Source organism: Leptopilina boulardi, unplaced genomic scaffold (assembly GCF_019393585.1).
Source record: "Leptopilina boulardi isolate dan_hultmark-lab unplaced genomic scaffold, ZJU_Lbou_2.1 LbouV2_70, whole genome shotgun sequence".
NCBI classification, from domain to species: Eukaryota; Metazoa; Arthropoda; class Insecta; order Hymenoptera; family Figitidae; genus Leptopilina; species Leptopilina boulardi.
This window is the reverse complement of record NW_026138017.1, coordinates 851,679-872,144: the sequence shown is the minus strand read 5'-3', so window position 1 is coordinate 872,144 and position 20,466 is coordinate 851,679. Positions and strand designations below refer to the sequence as shown.

Genomic DNA, 20,466 nt, shown 5'->3' with positions numbered 1-20,466 from the left:
AAAAAGATTATATAAAAAAGAAAATAATGTAATTATTTAAATTTACTATACTCTACAATAAATTTAACACAAAACACTTTACATCCTAAAATTTATTTTTGCCAAAATATTTTTTAATATCTCTATTTATAAATATAATGTTTGAAAAAAAAAATCTCTATTAAAAATTAATTTTTCAACGAGGAGAAAAATTGAGAAGAAGATATATATATTAAAGTCTATTATTATTATTTCTTTCTCTCTTTTTTTTACTGAAGTATAGTTGAGTGGTGGTGCATGTGCATAAATGTGTGCTGATGCAAAAGAGAGCAGAGGGATATATATATATATATATATATATATATATATGAGAAAATAGAATTCGTATGTATGTATATATATGTGTGTGTATATATATTACACAAAATGTATAGAAGGCGCAGCAGTAGCAGCACAGCTTTTTCACGATGAGAACTTAGTGAATGAGATGGAGAAGCACACTACGGAATCGTTAAGGGGTACACTGTGTGTGCGTCAACGAGGAGAGGCACTGCTCCACTCCTCCATCGGAATCGCGTTGGTTCTGCGCCGTCGGGACGCCCGCCCTTGGCGTCCCGACGAAAACCATCCCTTTGTATCCAGAAAGAGAGAGAGAGAAAAAGAGAGAGAAATAAACTCGGTTTTCCCGTTTGTCGAAGCTCACAAAAATTTCCAAGTCAATGATACAACCTCGCACACACACATATATATTCTTATATTATACCAAAATTCTCATTGCATTGCTTTTTTACTTATCTCTTTCATTTTTACCATTGTGGAAAATAGTCTACAATATACCAGCTAAAATTTAATGTCCAGGAAAATGTGCAAAGAGAAATTTTTCAAGGGACAATTTTTTCTCAATGGGGAAATAATTTTTCAAATTACTATTTTTAGTAATTATTATTATTATTAATAATTATTGGTAAAAATTAGTAATAATTAGTATTAGTAATAATTAGCATTAGTAATAATTAATATTAGTAATAATTAGCATTAGTAATAATTAGTATTAGTAATAATTCATATTAGTAACAATTAATATAAGTAATAATTAGTATTAGTGATAATTAATATTAGTAATAATTAGCATTAGTAATAATTAGTATTAAAAATAATTAGTAGTAGTACCTAATAATTAATATTAGTAATAATTAATATTAGTAACAATTAATATAAGTAATAATTAGTATTAGTGATAACTAATATTAGTAATAATTAGCATTAGTAATAATTAGTATTAATAATAATTAGTAGTAGTACCTAATAATTAATATTAGTAATAATTAATATTAGTAACAATTAATATAAGTAATAATTAGTATTAGTGATAATTAATATTAGTAATAATCAGCATTAGTAATAATTAGTATTAATAATAATTAGTAGTAGTACCTAATAATTAATATTAGTAATAATTAATATTAGTAATAATTAGTATTAGTGATAATTAATATTAGTAATAATTAGCATTAGTAATAATTAGTATTAGAAATAATTAGTAGTAGTACCTAATAATTAATATTAGTAATAATTAATATTAGTAACAATTAATATAAGTAATAATTAGTATTAGTGATAATTAATATTAGTAATAATTAGCATTAGTAATAATTAGTATTAATAATAATTAGTAGTAGTACCTAATAATTAATATTAGTAATAATTAATATTAGTAATAATTATTACTAATACTAATTATTATTAATATTAATTATAACTAATATTAATTTTTACTAATACTAATTAATACTAACACTAATTATTATTAATATTAATTATAACTAATATTAATTATTACTAATATTAATTATTACTAAGAGTAATTATTGCTAAGAGTAATTATTGCTGATACTAATTGTTACCAGTAATTATTATTAATAATAATTGTTAAAAATAATAATTTAAAAAATTATAAATAATAATTGTTATTGTTTTTTTAAAAGAAGAAAAAAGAATCTCAGTCAAAATTTTGTTAATACAAAAAAAAAGTAAATTCCAATTATTATATGACATCCATATTATAGTAGATAAGAATTTTGTGGCCTTTCGAAGAAAGAATAAAAATGTTTCAAGGGGGGATTATTTAGTGTGAAATGTATAATAAAATGATCTTTTCTCTCTCGTTTTTTGATTAAAATCAAATTTCAAATGATTATAGAATTTAATTTTCGTAACGGTTATTTGTCACACTGTATATCTATAAAAAAACATAAATTGTGATTAACAAACCGAACCTACGCAAATTCTTGTGGTTAGAGAAAATAAATGTATATTTATGTATAAAAAAAAAGAAAAAAACTATTCTTTCAACCTTGGAAAAGGTTTCTGTATTATTATTTTTTCCACACGATATATATACGAAAAAATGTCGTGTTAATAAAAAGTCAAGGCTCCTTATTTTTCTTTATTTTAACAAAAAAAAAAAAAAAACTGAAAAATATTTACACCTTTATTTAAAAAAATATTAAAATTAACAATTACTTTAATTTATTATTAATTTATAATTATTATTAATAATAAATTTATAATTATTAATTAATAATAAATTTATAACTATTAATTTCGAATAATTATTTCTCAAATATTTTTAAATATCAATTAATTAAAAGTAGATTAAAATAATAAAATTTTATAAATGCATTCACTAAAAATATATAGTGGGTGTTAGAGTGGAATCTTTTTTTTTTCTTTTTTTTTTCTTATTAGTTCAGCGAACTAAACCTCGGCCGCCTACTAACAGGCCCAAGACACTTATTTTATAGGCTTTGCGTGCTCACGTAATTATAAAGCCGCCCAGAATTAACCACATGTGTACCATTCTTGCATTTCAAGCCCATTTTTTTACGATAAAGAGATAAAAATATGTGTTAAATAATAATTATACGATCACCACGCAGAAACTAAGAGTGAAATGTGCGTGTGACATTAGCAAAGATTTTTTTTTTTTTTTTAAACTAAAAACAAAAAATTCCATTTTAAAATTATCTCAATTCAAACTGATCTTTTAACACATCTTTGCCGGTATAATAAATAATTAATATTGTACTCACATTTATGTGACCTTATAGAATATGGAAAAAAAAGATAACACACCTGCAACAAAAAGAAAATTTTTATAATTAGTAAATAATTAATTAATAAAAAATTAATTATTATAAATAATTAAAAATAGTTTTCAAAAAAAAAAAAAAAATGTAACAATTTTCCAAAATAATTAATTATTCAAATTTTACATATTTTATTAATTTTTATAACTGTTTGTTTTTTTTAATTATGTTTTTAATTAATAAATTTTTTTGTAAAATTTAATTTTTTGTTTAAACGAAAATTGAGAAAATAAGTGAACAAACTTCATTTCACTGAAATACAGCCAAATCTTTGAAAAGTTCTTATAATATATATTGATCTTTCTGGCAAACTACTGGTGCTTTATTCTTCGTCGAAAATCCTCTTATTATCGAACCTATGCTCTCTCTCTCTCTCTTTTATTGGAACGAGAGAAAAACGGAGGAGAATCAGCAGTAAATATTTTATTAGCCATGGAATGAAACTGGGAACTTTCGTATCTCTATCTTTAGAAAACTTGAAAATTTTTATAAAGGTGTGAAAAAAAAATATAAAAAGTTCAAACACTGCGACGCCTATGACATGTATCATCTGCACACCGGAGTTACTTAATGCAAGAACAGTAGCCTTGTATAAAGTACACTCAACATCAAAAACTTTCCCCATAATCCATTAAATATATTAATTTTTTATAATCCCTTTCCATAATAAAATTTAAATTTAAAAAAAAAAAATTATTATTCTCTCTTTTAGTATCAAAAATTTCGAAATAAATTATTCATTCTTAATAAAAATTATTTTTATTTTACTTTCTAGAAATTTATTTTTCAAAATTTCTTTATTTTTTTTAATTTTTACTAATTTCTCCGCCGTACTAATTACTAATACAATAATTAATTACAATTTACAAAATTCTTCTTTTCTTTAAATTTTGTTTATATAATTATGTATTCTTCTCTTTTCTTAATATAGAAATATTACTGAATGGAAAAATATAATTTTTTTTTTGCATCGAAAAAATCAGGTTCAAAATTTTTGTTTGCCTTTACCTGGTATTGATGGCAAAAAAAAAACAACCTGGTCAATATATAGACGTATACATATAATTATCAGTTGACTGCATAAACAAAAGGGTCACAATTGTACTCAAGGGGCACCAGACTCACTCACCCCTTTCGAAACCCGTTCACCTTCATGCAAATTTGACACGCAAGGCGATCACTCGTTTACGCGACAACCCATTAGGTGAACAAGGTAGAAAACACTAGTTATATATACCGTTAATTGTGAATTTTTCAGGTAAAAAAAAAAAAAATAATTAACAACCGGAAGCATTTTTCTAAATTTAGAAATTAATCCCAACTTTCTCAGAAAAAAATTTACAACAATATAATAAAAATAATAATAATAATAATGCTAACAATAATTTTAAATCAAAAAAAAATTATAATAGATAATTTTTAATTAAATGGAAAATAATTAATTACGAATAAATAATACAACAAATTATTATTATTAATATAACAATAAAACGAAGCTGAAGTACGCAACATTTATAATAAACGATTTTTAAAAAAAAAATTTTTAAAATAAAAAATTCTGTAATTTTTTGCCTAAAAAATATTTTTTTGTATTTGTAATCAACAAATTATAAAAAAAAAAACTTTTAGGCAAAAAATTATAGAATTTTTCATTTTAAAAAATTATTTCTTTAAAAATCGTTTATTATAAACGTTGCGTATTTCAGCTTTGTACAATAATTAATAATAAAAGTTGAAACTTAAAAAAATAAAAACTAAAAATAAATAAATAAATTGTGTTATTAATTTATGAAAAAAAATTTTTAATCGATTTCTTTGACTGTTTCTGAAAAAAAATGAAGCCACAAAATGACAAATAATGAAAATTCAAATATAGGTAGAAGAATAAAGAAACTTTGATGTTGGTTATACATTGAAGACCTATAAAACGATGAAGATTGAAAGGGGTAGATTTAAACGTGGAGCTACTATGCGGGAGTCTTTAGAAATCATAAATAAACCAATGCCGGTGGAGTTCTTGGCTTTAAGAGACTTCCAACAGCTACAACAACAAAGTGAAGATCTCGAAAATGATCAAAGAAAATCCAAAAGGAATATATCTACTACTGTATGTGTATTATATATTTTTTTATAATCATACAAGAAACCGATAGAAATAATTATAATGATAAAAATATAAATTCAAAGAAAAACTGGGTTAGAATAATTTTAACGAAAAATAAAAATTCTACGAAACATGACATTTCACCCCTTGGGGCTAAAGGACAAACTTTTTTACTTTCAAAGTAAAAAAAAAATATATATCAATACTAATTCCTCTTATATGAGAAAGCAAAAATCCATTCGTAAAAAATAAATGCTAAAAAGGCGCGATAATTAGAGAAAAGAGGCAAAAAAAATTTTTTTTTTTTCTTAAACAGCAATACATTAAAAGCATCATATAATAATATTTCACGCTTTTATTATAAATTAAAATATGGAAGCTGTCAAAACTATAAAAGAGGACTATTTCTGTCGTGGTTGACACGAGCTAAAAAAAGATTAACGATGAACCTTTAAAAAATGCTACGTAATCGAAAATTCTGAATCCTCCAGTTGTAACATTGTCTATTTTCTAAAGGGGAAACAAAATTATAATCCATTTATCATGCAAAGTAATGACGAAAGTTTCTTTTTAAAAAAAAAAAAAATTTTTTTCCTATTCGATATATAAAAACTATTTTTTTATTTTTAAAACGAAAAAAATATAAAAAATATTTCTAGATAATTTAAATTATTACATAAAATTATATTTTATTACATAAAATTTTTTTATAAAAATAAAAATTTCCAACTTAAAAAAATATTTATAAAATAGAAATGTAAAACAAATCTCTACTAAAATTAAAAAAATTAAAATCTAAAAACTGTTTTTAAAAAATAAAAATTATAAAAAGAAAATTATAATCAAAAACAGATTTTTATTCATAATTCTTATTATAAAATTTATTTAAATATATAATATAAAATATTCCCTGAGACTATGGAAGTTTTTTTTTTTTTTTTATCGCACACACATATAACTTTGCATTTCCCTTTAAAAGGGGACAATGCACCGGACGCGGAAATCATTTAGATGGAAAATAGAGTTGAGAAAAATTTTCTGAGCCATATTGTAACCGCAAAGATTTTTTTATAGCAAAACAAAATGTTACAAGCTCTAAAGTAAAAGGAGAATTTCTTTTTTTTACTACTCTTTGCATCTTCTATATATATTAAGAAGAGTAGACTGCGAAAAATACATGATAAATTTTTCTTTCGTACGTTACTGACAGATGATGCATACAGCTGTGCACTATATGTGGAATACAATAGGACCCAAATTTCTTGGGACTCTTCTTTTCCGGTACATATGTATATAACATGTGCTTAGGGATATATAGGTATAGTCCCATAGAAATATTGGTCACACTAAACTGAGAGTGAAAATTAATTTAATGTGAAATTTTCTGCTTTTGACAGAAATTATTTTCTCCGGAAAAATTACAAGTAGCCGTATCGGGTCCTTCAATTTTCATTTATATTTAAAGTCAAGGACATGAATAATTTTTTTTTTATTATTCAATTTATAATAAAATATAACGAATTTAATTGAAAATATAATTTTTTTGAAATTAATAATAAATTATTTTAATTATATTAAAAAAAAAAAATTGCAAAATTTTTTTTTATTAAATTTAACATTTAAAATAATTGTAAACAATTTTTCAGGTAAAATAACAAAAAATGGTTTTTAAATATAATTTTAAAATTGTAATTATTAATGATTTAAGAAGCTAGGGAAAATTATTGATTTATGTGAACATAAATTTAATTCACAAAAAAAAATTATTATCTTATTATAATTATATCGTATTTCACGAAAGAAGACAAAAGGAAATAAATCTTTCTGAAAACATGATGAATTATGAAACTCACAGTTATATAGTTAATGAAAAAAAATTACACCGGCAATCAATATATTTAAATAATTTTGTTTTATTATTTTAATAATAAATATTTTTTATTAATAAACAATAAATATTGTAAAAAAAAATTTTTTTAAAGTATAAAAATTATTTTCCTTTTTTTTAGTAAAATAAATTTCGATTAATTTACGTCATTAAAAGAAAAAAAAAGAGGATAAAATAATCATCAGCTTATTAGGATTACAAAATAAACTGTATGAATAATTTTTCTGAATTAAAAATATACGAGGAATTTTCAAAATCCCTTCTTATCTATTACTCCATATAAAAATTGTAAAGAACAACCTTCAAGAATAATTATTTTTACATAGAAAATCAATTTTTTTTTTCATTTTGTATCGCATGCTTGATTAAACACACAATAATATAACGTCACTAGGAGGAAATATTCACGGTTGACGCCCTTCAATTTTAAAACATTAAGCACCTTTGCGTAATGGGTTTTTTTTTTCTCAAAAGTCAAAGGCGTGTTTAAAATTATTCTACGAAATCAATTTGTATAAATATAATCAAAGGTAAGTTCCGGATTTCAAATATTTGTACTTAATAAAAAAAATAATAATTTTTTCAATTTTTACAAACGAAATAAAAAAATAAAAATGTAAATTAAAATCCTAATTCAGAATAAATTCTCTCATACCTAATTCAGTGAAAAATAGTATCGAGATGACGATTTTCTTAAGATTTTTGAATTATATAATAAGAATGAAATTTCACACAAGAAGTAAACAAAAATGATTGCTAATATTCGCCACAAATATTTATAGAAAAAAAAAAAAATTAAACTCAAAAAGAAACTAAAGAGGACCCCTGTCGATTTCCAGAAAGGGTCTCAGTAAACCGAATTCAGATCCTTGATCGAGTCACGTAAAAGAAGTCAGGGATACAATTTGGGTTGACTGGTTAACCTCGATGCTGTAAACACACGCCCACAAAAGAAGAAGAAGAACACCTATTCTTCAAAAAAAAGATATGTCCAAAATAAACGTATTTAAAAAAAAACACATCATTTCTCTCTTCGATATATTGATGAAAGGAAAAAAAACGATTTATTGCCATTGGAAGATAATTTAAAAAATAAAAAACAAATATTAAAGGGAAAGAAAATAATGAGTAGGTTTTATCCAGAAAAATTTCAAAACTGAAAAAATTCTTTTATAACCAAATTCTATTTAACACTATAATTGAGCCAAATAAAATCCAAAAAATTTCCATAAAAGTTTTTCCTTTTACAAAATTTCCAGAAATTTTCTGTTTTATTTGCTGATATAAACTGATATCATTTATCGTATCAACTTGTATCTCGATAAAAGCAATTAACTTCGCAAAGAATATAAAAAAAAAATGATATCATTTTCTATTTTTTCATTACTATTTCTATTTTTTGAAATTTAAAAATTATTTTTTCTTCATAGAAACTAATTATTTCCAAATACGCGGTTATTTAACTATTATTTATAGCAAATAATTATTGATTAATGAAAAAAATATTTTTATTACTAAAAAATAATTTTAAACTAGAAATGAAAAAAAAAAAAAAAAAAAATCCTGCAAGCTTTTCTTAAGGTCAGTGGAGCTATACAGAAGGTCACTGTCTTTGTACCTCTTTTTTTTTTCTTAAGCCAAGAATAGTTTGACCACAATAGTCGTCGCGACGGCTATTAAATCACTTTAATAAGATTAGGACAAGCAAAGGTCATTTCCCGTTCATGTATGTCACTTCACCCGTGACCAGCGAATGCAAAAAAAAAAAAAAAAAATTCAAGATTGTCTCTTTTTTTTGTTATAATGACGTATACTCATTACTTACAAATGAAGTAGACAAAATAATAATTGTAGCGACACGAACATAACTTTAAAACTATATATATCACAGCTCGTTCATTTCAATTCAATTCAAACGTGGGAACCTTCTTTAACTCTTTGCTTATTATTTTTCCTTCTCCCTTTTCAAAGATATACGATATGCCAAAGATCCCTTATAGGTCCGTTTCATATCTTCTCATACATAATCACAAAAACTATATATATATATATATATGAGTAATTTTATAATATTTCAAAATAACCCTACAAATATGCTAAATAATACCAAAACAATCTCTAAATTTCAAAATTAATTCAAAAAAATCAAATTTCCTGTTTCTATACTAGTATAAGTAATTAGTGAGGTGAAATTATTTTTTTACCTCCCCCTTTTTTCTCTCTTCCCACAGTTTTTTTTTTACTATACAAGAACATTAACGAGAAACTTTAATAAAAGTTGAAAGTGATAAGAGACAAACTTTTCTTCTTTCGATGAAATCGTCTTTTGCCAAAGTTTTAAGCGTGGGTGTAGTCTAATTCGATTCTTGGAAGTGGAACGAAGCTTTCGCAAGAATGTAACCACCATGACGAGATGGGAAATTATCTCAAATATATATATATATATATATATATATGTCAAATCTTATATACAAACTAGAAAATTGCTGAATGAAATTGTCAATTACGAAAAATAGAACATTTTTTTTCTAATGAAATTAATTTAATTTTTCATTTCAAATTTTGATCTTGATTAGTTATGAAGAAAAAATTTTTTTTTTTGTTTAACTGTCTAATCTTGATAACAAAGTCGATTATTGATGTTAAACGAAGAAACCTTCTACATTCTCGAATCACTTGCTAAAAGAATGAGTCAAAAGTTTTGAACGTTCAAATGAACAAAATATTTTTTTCAATCTAATAAATTATTAAAAATTATAACGGCAATGAAAAATAAAACAGTAAATTAAACAATTATTAAATTAATAACTTCTTTTTAGATATTTTAAACAATATTTTGTAATAAAATTCGTACTTAAAGAAGTTACAAAAAAATTTATTTTCATTTGAACGTTCAAAACTTTTGGCTCATCTAAAAGATCGTGAAAGCCAATTATCAATTACCGTCTTTGCTAAACATTGTCGTCATCAATTTTTCCTCTATTATACAAAATGTGTTAAAGTAGAAGACAAATTCTTCGGTAAAATGAGCTCATAAAAAAAAAAAAATTATCCTCGGTAACCACAATGACCACAGAAATTCGCCAACATCTATAATAAAGAATATTTTAAATTGTGGTTTTATAATTTTATAATTTTATAATAGACTTAAAAAAAGAAAAATAATTAATACAATATTTAAAAATAATAATCTTATCTTATAGTCCATTACAAACAATTATTTTTTAAAAGTTGTCTCGCCTTGAAATAAAAAAGCGTTTAAATGTTTTCAGTTATATGATATAAAATTGCTTTACCCTCTTATTCCAGTTACAATTTATAATGATTGAAACGAATTTTTAATTATATGACTATTATAATAAAAAATGTTAAAAGCAATACTATTAGATGACTTAATTCAAATTAACTTGTCATGATCATGGATAAAGAAACGATCAACTAATCCTTTTTGAGCCCTGACACACTTAATTCGAAAGGAATCTTGTGGTGAATCCATGAAATCGCATCGAAAAAACTAATCTGTATAAAGCCGATTGAATATCTATAGATTGCGTTCTTCTCTTGAACATACATATATACATAAAAGAGACAACAGAACTGGAAAAAAAAGAGAGAAGAAAACGAGGAACCGGTTGTGCATGAAAGAAATCAATTTTCCCCGCCTAAGTATAGAAACAGTTCAACGAAGTATAAAACCTGGAATTCTATATATGACACATGTGTATATAAACCCCCCCCCCCTTGTGACACAATTTTTATAGTTAATTCTCAAAATTAATTATAAATACCAAAATTAAGTGCAATAAAAATTTCATGTCATTATGCAATAAAATATTCCAAAAAAAAATCAGATTAATGCAATAAATAATCAAATCTAACCTGGAATTACCAAAATCCGATAAATTCGTCAAATTACAGACATTTATGCAATACTTATCTGATACAATTTGCAAAAAAATCTAAGGTTAAAATCACAATCTCAATCAACATTATAAAACATAAACCGGTAAAAGTAAAAAAAAAAAAAAAAAAATTAGAGCAGGTCAAATTGGTTTGGCAAAATGTTGGCACGATTATCGATTCGACATTTTTGAGTAAAATAAAAGAAAATCCTTATCAAGTCCCACCTACCTGTCAACATGCAGTCGTTTTAGGTCAGCCATATCAAGTTCGAACTTAAATTTTGACACTTCGCAAAGTAGAGCGTCCCGCTCGCCAATAACATCAGATAATTCACGTTGAAGCCTTTCGATTTCGGCATATTGTCGATCAATTAACTGATTTTTCTCCTCAATAATGGTTTTTACATCAGGGTCAACGAGATGACCACCTGGGTCGCCGACACTAAGAACCGCGCTCATCGTTTGTTTACTTACAACCCCCGGGGCGCGCGCCACTACTTTTAATCACAACGGTTTTTTTACACAATCGTGAGGTTAGGTAAAATTATTATCCACTTGCAAATAACACTGAACACTATTTGAATTATAATTTCACACATAATATCAATGATTTTACTTAGAAAAATGTGACTTCGTTGTGAAAAGTCACATTGATTGTTAACAGAGTGCAATCAGCAATCATTGTACCCTCGCCATCTTGCGTCACTGTACCTCTGTGTGGTCTCTGCCGCTGTCGCACCACGGCTCCCTCGTATGTGGTGTGAGAATTCTATTTTCCATTGCGCCCCAAAACCAATACACTGTACACCACTATTTTCACAAATGTGTGTGTATATATTGAAACGAGAATAAATCTAACAAGCGCATGCGTCTCTAAAATGATAATAATAATATACTAGTTCACTCTCTCGGGTGAACAATGAAACTGACGAGGACTTCATTACCAACTGTTGCCAACTCTTATCCAGTGGTGCCACATAACTCCATTGAAATTCAAATTGAAATGTTTAAATATATTTATTTATTGATTAATGAATAATAAATTAAAATTATTAAGAAATATTTTTTTAGTCTTTTCTTTTTATTTATTTTAAGTAATTAAAGTGAAAGCGCGCGTAATTTAAACCAGATTCAGCAATTCTATTTCGCGCCTTTTATGGAAACTACTTGATTCAAAATTTAATTTTTGAAATTCAAAAATATAAATAGTGGATGCTTTAGTTATTAAATATTTTTACTTACATGCAGTGATTTTCTATTATTTGTGTAGCATTTTAATTATTCTTTCAAGAATACAATGTGACTACTGAAGATATTTTTTATTAACGTAATGTTTTTTAAGTTAATGTTTCATAATAATGGAAATATTTTTCATCTATATAATAAATCGATTCTTCTTCAAAATTTAAGGTTAGTTCATTTAAATATATATTAATTTTAATATATACATATAAATAGGTAACGCAAATTTTTCTTTAATCATAATAATGAATAACAAATAATTATTCAATTTTTAGGTTATAAATTTTAATTTTTAATTATAAAGTACGTTGATTGAACACAATTTTAATTACATTTTCATTAAATAATAGAAATTATTATTATTATTATATAAGCTTTTAACTATATAATCGAAAGTAATTTGCATCAAAAACATATCACATGTCTATACAGATTTTGATAAGGATATATATTGTGATTCATTGTTTAACAAGAAAATACAAAATGTCTACTTAATTATGTAATGAGTATATAAAATATTTTTTTTTTATAATATATACACGTTTATAATATATATACATTGCATAATTGCGACTTTAGAAAAGTGTTTCTATTTTACGTTTTAATTTATAAAACGGCATATCAAAAAAAACAAAAAGAAAAAAATTTTCTTATACAAACATTTAAATTTACTTAAAACATTTTTTTTTTGAAATAAAATAAAAAAGAATATTTTTTTTACAAAGCACTTAAGTGACTCATCTATTTTTTTTTCTATTAATAATAATAATCATCTATTTAACTATATTAAAATGACAATATAGTTTGTCTAATTTTGATTATTAACTCCAATAATGTTTTCCTTTCAATTTACTTAAATAATTGAAAATTGTATTTAGTGTAAAAGTTTTTCCGCATAATTAGAAAAATAGATGAGTATGAGAGATAATAAGGCGTTATGTTAATATTAATTATTTATAAGAAAAACGGAAGTTGAAAAATTTAAAGCTATCCATATTTAAAGTTTTGGTAAGTGGAAGTAAATACTTAGATTCGTAGGAAGTGTAATAGCTATGCTTGATTAGATCTTCTATTGCGTCGAGATGAAGTTGCAAATAAAGGTCGTGGCTTGTATAAATCGTCGCTTGAATATCGTTGATTATTTCTCTGTCGGCTGAAATCATTCAATGAAAAATAATTATTAAAACAAATATTAATTTATGAAATTTCATTTAAAAAAATATATTGCTTTCAAAAATCTGTAAAATAGAAAAAAAGAATGAAAATTCGTATTTTAAATTATAAATAACGTTCATGAAATGTTTTTCTTTATTTTCCTTAGGACATCGAATAGAGTGAGAAAAAAAAATTAACACAATCAGCTGAAATGCGTGAAAAAAAATAATTATAACAGAAATTAAAATACAAAAAAAAATTATTTTAAGTGCCAGAAGTGTTTTTCTTAGAATAATTGAAAATTAAATTCGAAAAAGCAAACGAGCTGTGAAGTCTGAAAATCATTGTGTATTATAAATGAGTTTTAATTCGAAAATAAATTTCGAATCTATTGACAATACTTACAAAAAATTCGAATTCTACACACTTGTTTGAAAAAAATTTTTAACATTGGCTGCAGCATTTATTCATTTTTATCTTCTTAATTTTGTTATATTTGCATAACGATGACAGGAATTCACAGTAATCTTTTCATACGAAAACGAAAAAAGTTATATTGCAATAAAATTTGTAATAAAATTTTGCCTTAATTAATTTATTGATTCAAATTAATTTTCAATGATTAATAATTTAATTAGAAAAATTGTTAAAACTAGAATTATGAAAATGATGATTCTCTATCTAAGCAATTGAAGCGTTACTTTTAAAAAGCTCTACCATTTTTTTTTTTATCTAAAAAAAATTGCTACATTAAAAGTAATAATTAATTTGCTAGGAATTCGACGGACTTTGTATAATTTAAAATTTGTATTTACCTTTTTTCCTCTTTGACTTGTGGAGCTATTATTTTTTCACTGGTTGCTGAAACATCACTTTCGGGACTCAGTGGAAAAACGAAATTTTCTCCATTCAATAATCCTGAAGGATTGTAACTATTTAGGCTTGGTCTCTGCTTTTTTGGTCTTCCCAATTTTTTCCTCTTCGCTACTGGTTCACCTTCATCAAGAACTTCCGATTCACCTTCCTTGTTGCCGTCATTATTATTATTTGCATTATGCAACAAAATATCACTCAATGGACTTGATGATAATTTTCTTTTTGGTGGAGCCATTCTTTTTTTCTTTTCATCGGAATTCTCTTCTTCGACATAATTTGCTACTTCTTTATCAATATCAACATCTTTATTAATATCAACGTCTTTATTAATATCATCTTTATTAATATCAACATTTTTATTAATATTAACATTTTTATCAATATTAATATCTTCATTAGTATCGATATTTTCATTTAATTTCAACTCTTTTTCATAAGACTCAAGGAAATTTGTGAATTTTAAATAACGTTCATTATCTGGTATAAAATATAAACAAGCATCTTCAATTGATGAGTTTTCTTCTTTGTTATCATTTTTTATATTGACAATTTCATTCGAATTTTTTCTATTCTTTCGATTTTCTCTTTTTTCAATGATTTTCTCATTTTTCGAATTTTCGCCATGTTCAATTTTTATATTTCGCATTAAATCTTCAGTTGTTCGTTTTATACCCATGGATACTCTTAATTCAAGTGTTGTTGCAAGAATTTTCTCGAAACTTTTTTCAATTTCACGTGAACATTCCTCAGATTTATTTATTTTCGAAACAGTATCAGAATTTAATGAATCATTTAATTCTTTAATTTTATCGTCCTCCCAATTAAAGTCACCTCTTTCTAATTTCTCAAGATTCTCCTCTACAGTGTCCTTCTCAAATTTGGAGATATTTTTAATTCTCATGAATTCATCCTCAGACTCTCTACTTTCTTCTTCTAAAATAGTGTCAATTGTTCTTTCCGATGAATCATTATTTTCATTATCATCAAATTCCCTTAATTGTTTCTCAATATCAGAGCTTCTTGTATTTTTTTCAATTTCTAAATCCTCAAATTCTTCAGTTTCTGATGAACCTCTTGAGTCTTGTTCATCAAATTCTGTAATTTGGAAATTTTTTTCTTTTTTATTAATTTCTGATTTTTCAAATTCTTGAAGATTCTTCTCAGTTTCTGTCTCAATTGCACGTTCAACATTTGCTACAGGATCATCGCCACTTTCGACTAATTTTTGATCAGACATCATTTCGTCAAGTGATTTTCGAATTGATTCCTCCATTAGAGATAATTTTGATTCTTTTTTATTATGATCGTTGTTTATTAAATTTTTATCAACTAATTCATCTTGATGAAGAATAATCATTGCAGTTTCTGCTAATGTCATATTGGACATTTCTTCCGTTTCTTCGCAATCTTCAGCGGGAACTTCAATTATTTGTACGCGCTCTTCATCGGGAACTTTTGTAATATCTTCAATAGGTGAATTTTTAACAATTTGATTTTTTCTTATTTTCAGAACAATTCTTTCTCTCTCAAAATATTGATTTTTCTCCGATGGATTGTCAATAATTTTTATTCGTTTCGATTCATTTGAATATGAATTATCATCGTCGAGTGGACGTTTTTTTAATGGTAAATGAATTTTATTTAAATCATCAATATTTTCTCTCTCATTATTTAATGATTTAATAGAATGTGCTTCCAAATCATTGGGAATTAATTTATCATTTCCTTGTGAATCTTCAATACCTTCGGATGTTTCACCACTTGAATTACTTGTATTATTAGCATCTTTTGTTAATGTTGTTGAGACAGATTTTGTCGAGGATGATGAACTTTTTTGTGAACTTTTGCCATTTGAATTGCCATTTGAACCATCTCTGTCGGTTGATCGACGATCGTTGGAATTTTTTTTTAAACTCGAATGATCGTCTTTTGATGATTTTGATTTTTTTTCATCACGTTGTTTCTTTTCCTTTGACGATTGACTATCGCTTTTTGATTCTTTTTTACTGTTGTCAGATTTCTCTTCCTTCTTTGAACGAGAATCTTTTTCACTTCTTGAACTTCGGCTTTTACTGTCTTTCGAATGACGTCGATCGTCACGTTTTTTGTCATTTTTCGAATCGGTGGACTTTGATTTTGAACTTTTATCATGACGATCTGAACTTCGTGATGTTTTATGATCCTTTTTGTAATCCTTTTTATCACGTGAGGAATCTTTTTTATCTTTTGCGTCTTTATTTAATTTCTCCTTCTCTGTGAGCTCTTTTTTTTCAAGTAATTCTCGTATTTTTTCTTTGTATATGTCCTTCATATTTTTAGACATATCTTGAACACCATCTTGCTTTTCTTGATCTTTTTTCTCTTCCTTTTCTTTTCTCTCTTCTTTCTCTTTGTCTCTCTCATCTTTGTCCTTATTTTTATCCTTCGAAGCATCTTTTGCTTTATCAGGTGTATCCTTTCGTTTTTCTCGTGAATGATCGTTCTCTTTTTTTGATTTTGAATGTCGTGAACTGCTTGAGCTACTTTTTTTTCTATCCTTGTGCCGTCTGGAATCTCTCGAGTCTCTTGAATCACTTTTTTCTTTTCTTGATTTGGAAGACTCATTTTTTGTGTCTTTTGTTTCGCTTTTAATTTTTCTATCTTTACTTTCACTTCTGTCTTTACTTTCCTTTCTATCTTTGCTCTCGCTTCTTTCCTTTCCATCTCGGCTGTCGCTCTTTTCCTTAAGATCACGATTTTCGTTGCTTTTTTCTTTTATCACACTATCAGTTTCATCGCGTGAATTCTCTCTCGACGAGAGACTCTTAATACTTTTTGAATCCTTCTCTTTTTCGTTAATATTTTCTTTTATTTTAATATCGTCAAAATTAAATTTCTCATCCTTGCATTTGTCATCTTTAATGTCGCGAATAACTTTGAAATTGTCCTTACTATCATCGTTGGAATTGAAAAATGGTGTTGATGCCTGATTCGATGAACCAAAATCGGTGACAATTGATAATCGTGAATTGGACGAGACTTTACTGAGTTGTGAATCTTGATCTTGATTGGAAAATTCAAAATTATCTCTTGAAAAATCATTGGAATAATCATTGGGACTATGTGACCGATGACTAGTTAATTCAGAAATTCCTGATAAATGTGAATCATTTGAAATATTTGATTCATTAAAATTCATTATGTCAATTGGTTCAAATTGTGGACTTTCTTCTTCCTCTTCAGTTTTATCGTCCGATCTAAATGAGGCATTAAGATTTGTTATTGAAGTTTCTTTTGAAAATGGTTTTTCAAAGCCATCCATTGAATTTTCATCAATATCAAATTGTCCATTTTTCATTTCATCAGGACATTTAATTTCTTCATCTTCTTTTTTAGTATCATCCAATTTTTTGCATTCCTCAAACTTCTTAATATCTTCAATTTTTTTACTATCGTTTAATTTGACAGTTTCTTCATTATTTTTGACATCTTCAATTTTTTTAGAATCCTCCACTTTTTTATTATCATCGACACATTTTAAATTATCGTCAATTTTTCTGCTATCTTCTTCTTCTTCTTCTTCTTCTTTTTTAATTTCATTATTGATTGACGTTTGTGGTTTATTTTCCTCGGAATTATTTTCCTTTTGTCCATTAATAGCTTGATCTTCAAAACTAATATCCATTGACTCAAGGGATTCTTCCTTTAAACTATTTCTATCTGATTCAGGTGAAACAGGATCTAAATCTTTAGGTAATAAATCTTTAAGAACACATGATCCATTTTTTTCGCGTGGCTTTGGCCTTTCCATACCGAGAAATTTATAAACAACATCTTCAATTTGTGGCATAAAAACGGAATAAATTTTTGGATTTACTACTTGATCCACTATTCGTTCAACTCCAACATCAAGGAATGATGCATCGTGAATGTGTTTTCTTAAATTCTCGCGTAGTTGATTTTTGTTCATATCCGGTTTCCATGTTTGTGATTTCAAAAAAGAATTGACTGAACTTTCAACACGAGTTCGCAAATTTTGATAGGCTGGCTGTAAAAATAATATTTCATTAAAATGCAAAAAAAAATGATGGTTAAAAAAAATCTAAACTATTCTAACATAACCTATAAATTTTATATATTTTAAAAAAGAAAAATATGCAAACTGGAACAATGTTATCGATTTATGTTTAATTTATCACAAAATAGCATCAAAAAATTAATTTACAATATAATTACATTGTTTAATGTAGCAAGTAACTTTTAATTATGTTTGTTTTGAAAATTTTTTGTCTTAACTAACGTAAAAGTAATTAATACGAGGAATAAAATTGTTTCAGGTTAAAAATAAATATAAAGTCTATATCTATAAACTATATAAAAACAAAAATGTCAGGAAAGTTTAAAAATAGTCAATAGCCTACAAATTATAAATAAAAAATGTTTTGCTTACCTTTGTATCAACGTCGGCTATACATTCTTTTCGGAATTGATCGAAAATTCCTTGTGATTTAACTTGGCCAACAATGTGATCCACTAGACGTGGATCTCCAGCCAGAAGAGTTGTACTTAATCGCATATCCATTATTATTTTAATAACTTATCAAATCACTTATAAAAAACAATCTAATCATTCTTGACGTGCACTATAATGTTTTGCATCATAAAAGTCGCCATTTTTATTTTCAAGGAAGAAAGTTCATTTTAATTTTTAAATATCGTAACAGATGGCGTACTTTGAATCTTCTTTGTTGTTTCCTTTTTTATCGATAAAAAGAAATTTAAAAGAAAAACGTGTTGATTATTGCTTATTTATAATTAACAAATATTTTAATAAATTAAAAAAACACATTAGTAAATTCTCCTACTTAATATGAAAATAATGAAATATTTCAAAATTTATAAATAATAATATACAGAAGTAAAAGTGACAGTTCGTTTGTTTACATTTTCACACAGTGTGATCATCATTTAATTTTTAATTATCACAGGATATTAATAAGGTAGGGTATTTACTATTTTATTTTACTGATATAATTGAAAACTAAAATAATTAAAATGTTTAACATAATTTCTGACAATATTTTTTATTTCTATAGAATTTGAGGTTATGTAAAAAAAAACAATTTTCTTTAATGTTTAAAGAATAATATTATTATTATTGGAATTATCATTTAATCTAAAATTTGATAAAATGCAAGTGGATACAGAGAAAGAAATTGGTGCTGTTATTTTAAAACGTCCTCGAACGAAGGAGAATTTAAGTGACGATGAAGAATTGTCAAAAGTTGAAAATCTCGAGAAACAAGTAAATGAGGCAAAAATAATTGTATCTGGAAAAAATGAAATTTTAAGATTACCTGAAATAGAAACAGTATATAATAATTCTGAAAATGATGATGCTAGCACAAAAGAACCAGAAGATGAGAATAAAATTGCCGAAGGACGTCGTATTGTTGATTTAGTTGAACTTGGAAAAAATTTATGGTGTGTAACATGTAAAGAAGCACTTTCTTTAAGTTATTTAGAAAAAGAATTCCGCCGTGGATTAGGATCATTCTTATTAATAAGATGTCATAAATGTCTTATTATTAACGAAATAACAACAAGTAAAGTTCATGAAATAACATCAGACAGACGTTCTACAAAATTTGATTTAAATACAGACGTTGGATTATGTACGTAATTTTATTATATATTTATTTTATTTTTGAAATTATTTAATTTTATATAACTTTCTAATAATTGTAAATTAAATTTCAAATTCCAGGTGTTTTACATACAGGATTTACTTTAGGAAAGGTTAATATGATTTTGTCTCATTTAAAAGTTCCACAAGTTAATTCATGGGTTATTAAAAAATGTGAAGAAGAACTTGGAGATGAAGAAGTAGCCGCAATTAAAGCAAAACGAAGTAAACAAGGTTATGCACGTGATGAAGACTGATAAATTTTAAATGAAGAAAAGAAATTTAATTAATAAGTAATCTCGTTATTTTTAATAATAATAATAAACATTTATATTGTGCGGTAACTTTTTAAAAATATACTCTTAAAAACGGTGTAATAGAATGTTTTCTTTTTTTTTTTATTCATTGTGAAAATTGATAATAAATAAATTTGACTAAATATTTTCAAATAATCTCATTATTTACTCATTGTTATAAAAAGGTTGTTATAAAAAGCAATTTAGAAT

The 20,466-nt window shown here is 25.2% G+C and overlaps 3 protein-coding genes across 4 annotated transcripts in view; 1 reads left to right on the top strand and 2 right to left on the bottom strand.

The window, feature by feature from the left end:
- The window catches only part of LOC127290569 (IQ motif and SEC7 domain-containing protein 1), a 71,512-nt gene extending 59,699 nt beyond the window's left edge, over positions 1 to 11,813 (bottom strand). For both annotated transcript variants that reach the window (XM_051319248.1, XM_051319258.1), the window contains exon 1: positions 11,252 to 11,813. In XM_051319248.1, the coding sequence (XP_051175205.1) occupies positions 11,252 to 11,481 (230 nt within the window). In that variant the 5' untranslated portion in view covers positions 11,482 to 11,813. The remainder of the gene's footprint in view (positions 1 to 11,251) is intronic.
- A 1,433-nt stretch (positions 11,814 to 13,246) lies between these two features.
- On the bottom strand, positions 13,247 to 18,969 carry LOC127290564 (myb-like protein X). Its single transcript, XM_051319241.1, has 3 exons — positions 18,725 to 18,969; positions 14,235 to 18,322; positions 13,247 to 13,417 (listed from the first exon to the last, which is right to left on the bottom strand). The coding sequence occupies exons 1-3, from the start codon at positions 18,854 to 18,856 to the stop codon at positions 13,315 to 13,317; spliced, it is 4,323 nt and encodes a 1,440-aa protein (XP_051175198.1). The 5' UTR covers positions 18,857 to 18,969; the 3' UTR covers positions 13,247 to 13,314.
- A 128-nt stretch (positions 18,970 to 19,097) lies between these two features.
- LOC127290566 (uncharacterized) lies at positions 19,098 to 20,401 on the top strand. Its single transcript, XM_051319244.1, has 3 exons — positions 19,098 to 19,274; positions 19,371 to 19,949; positions 20,042 to 20,401. Exons 2-3 carry the CDS (start codon positions 19,466 to 19,468, stop codon positions 20,215 to 20,217), a joined length of 660 nt encoding a protein of 219 aa, XP_051175201.1. The 5' UTR covers positions 19,098 to 19,274; positions 19,371 to 19,465; the 3' UTR covers positions 20,218 to 20,401.
- The last annotated feature ends 65 nt before the right edge of the window (positions 20,402 to 20,466 follow it).

What these genes read in the sequence shown, in the direction of transcription:
- LOC127290564 (XM_051319241.1), bottom strand. Translation starts at nt 18,856, where the DNA reads ATGGATATGCGATTAAGTACAACTCTTCTGGCTGGAGATCCACGTCTA. An exon ending in TAGCCGACGTTGATACAAAG is followed by an intron (nt 18,323 to 18,724) that starts GTAAGCAAAACA and finishes TTATTTTTACAG; the next exon opens with CCAGCCTATCAAAATTTGCG. An exon ending in CAAGTCAAAGAGGAAAAAAG is followed by an intron (nt 13,418 to 14,234) that starts GTAAATACAAAT and finishes GAATGATTTCAG; the next exon opens with CCGACAGAGAAATAATCAAC.
- LOC127290566 (XM_051319244.1), top strand. Translation starts at nt 19,466, where the DNA reads ATGCAAGTGGATACAGAGAAAGAAATTGGTGCTGTTATTTTAAAACGT. An exon ending in AAATACAGACGTTGGATTAT is followed by an intron (nt 19,950 to 20,041) that starts GTACGTAATTTT and finishes TTCAAATTCCAG; the next exon opens with GTGTTTTACATACAGGATTT.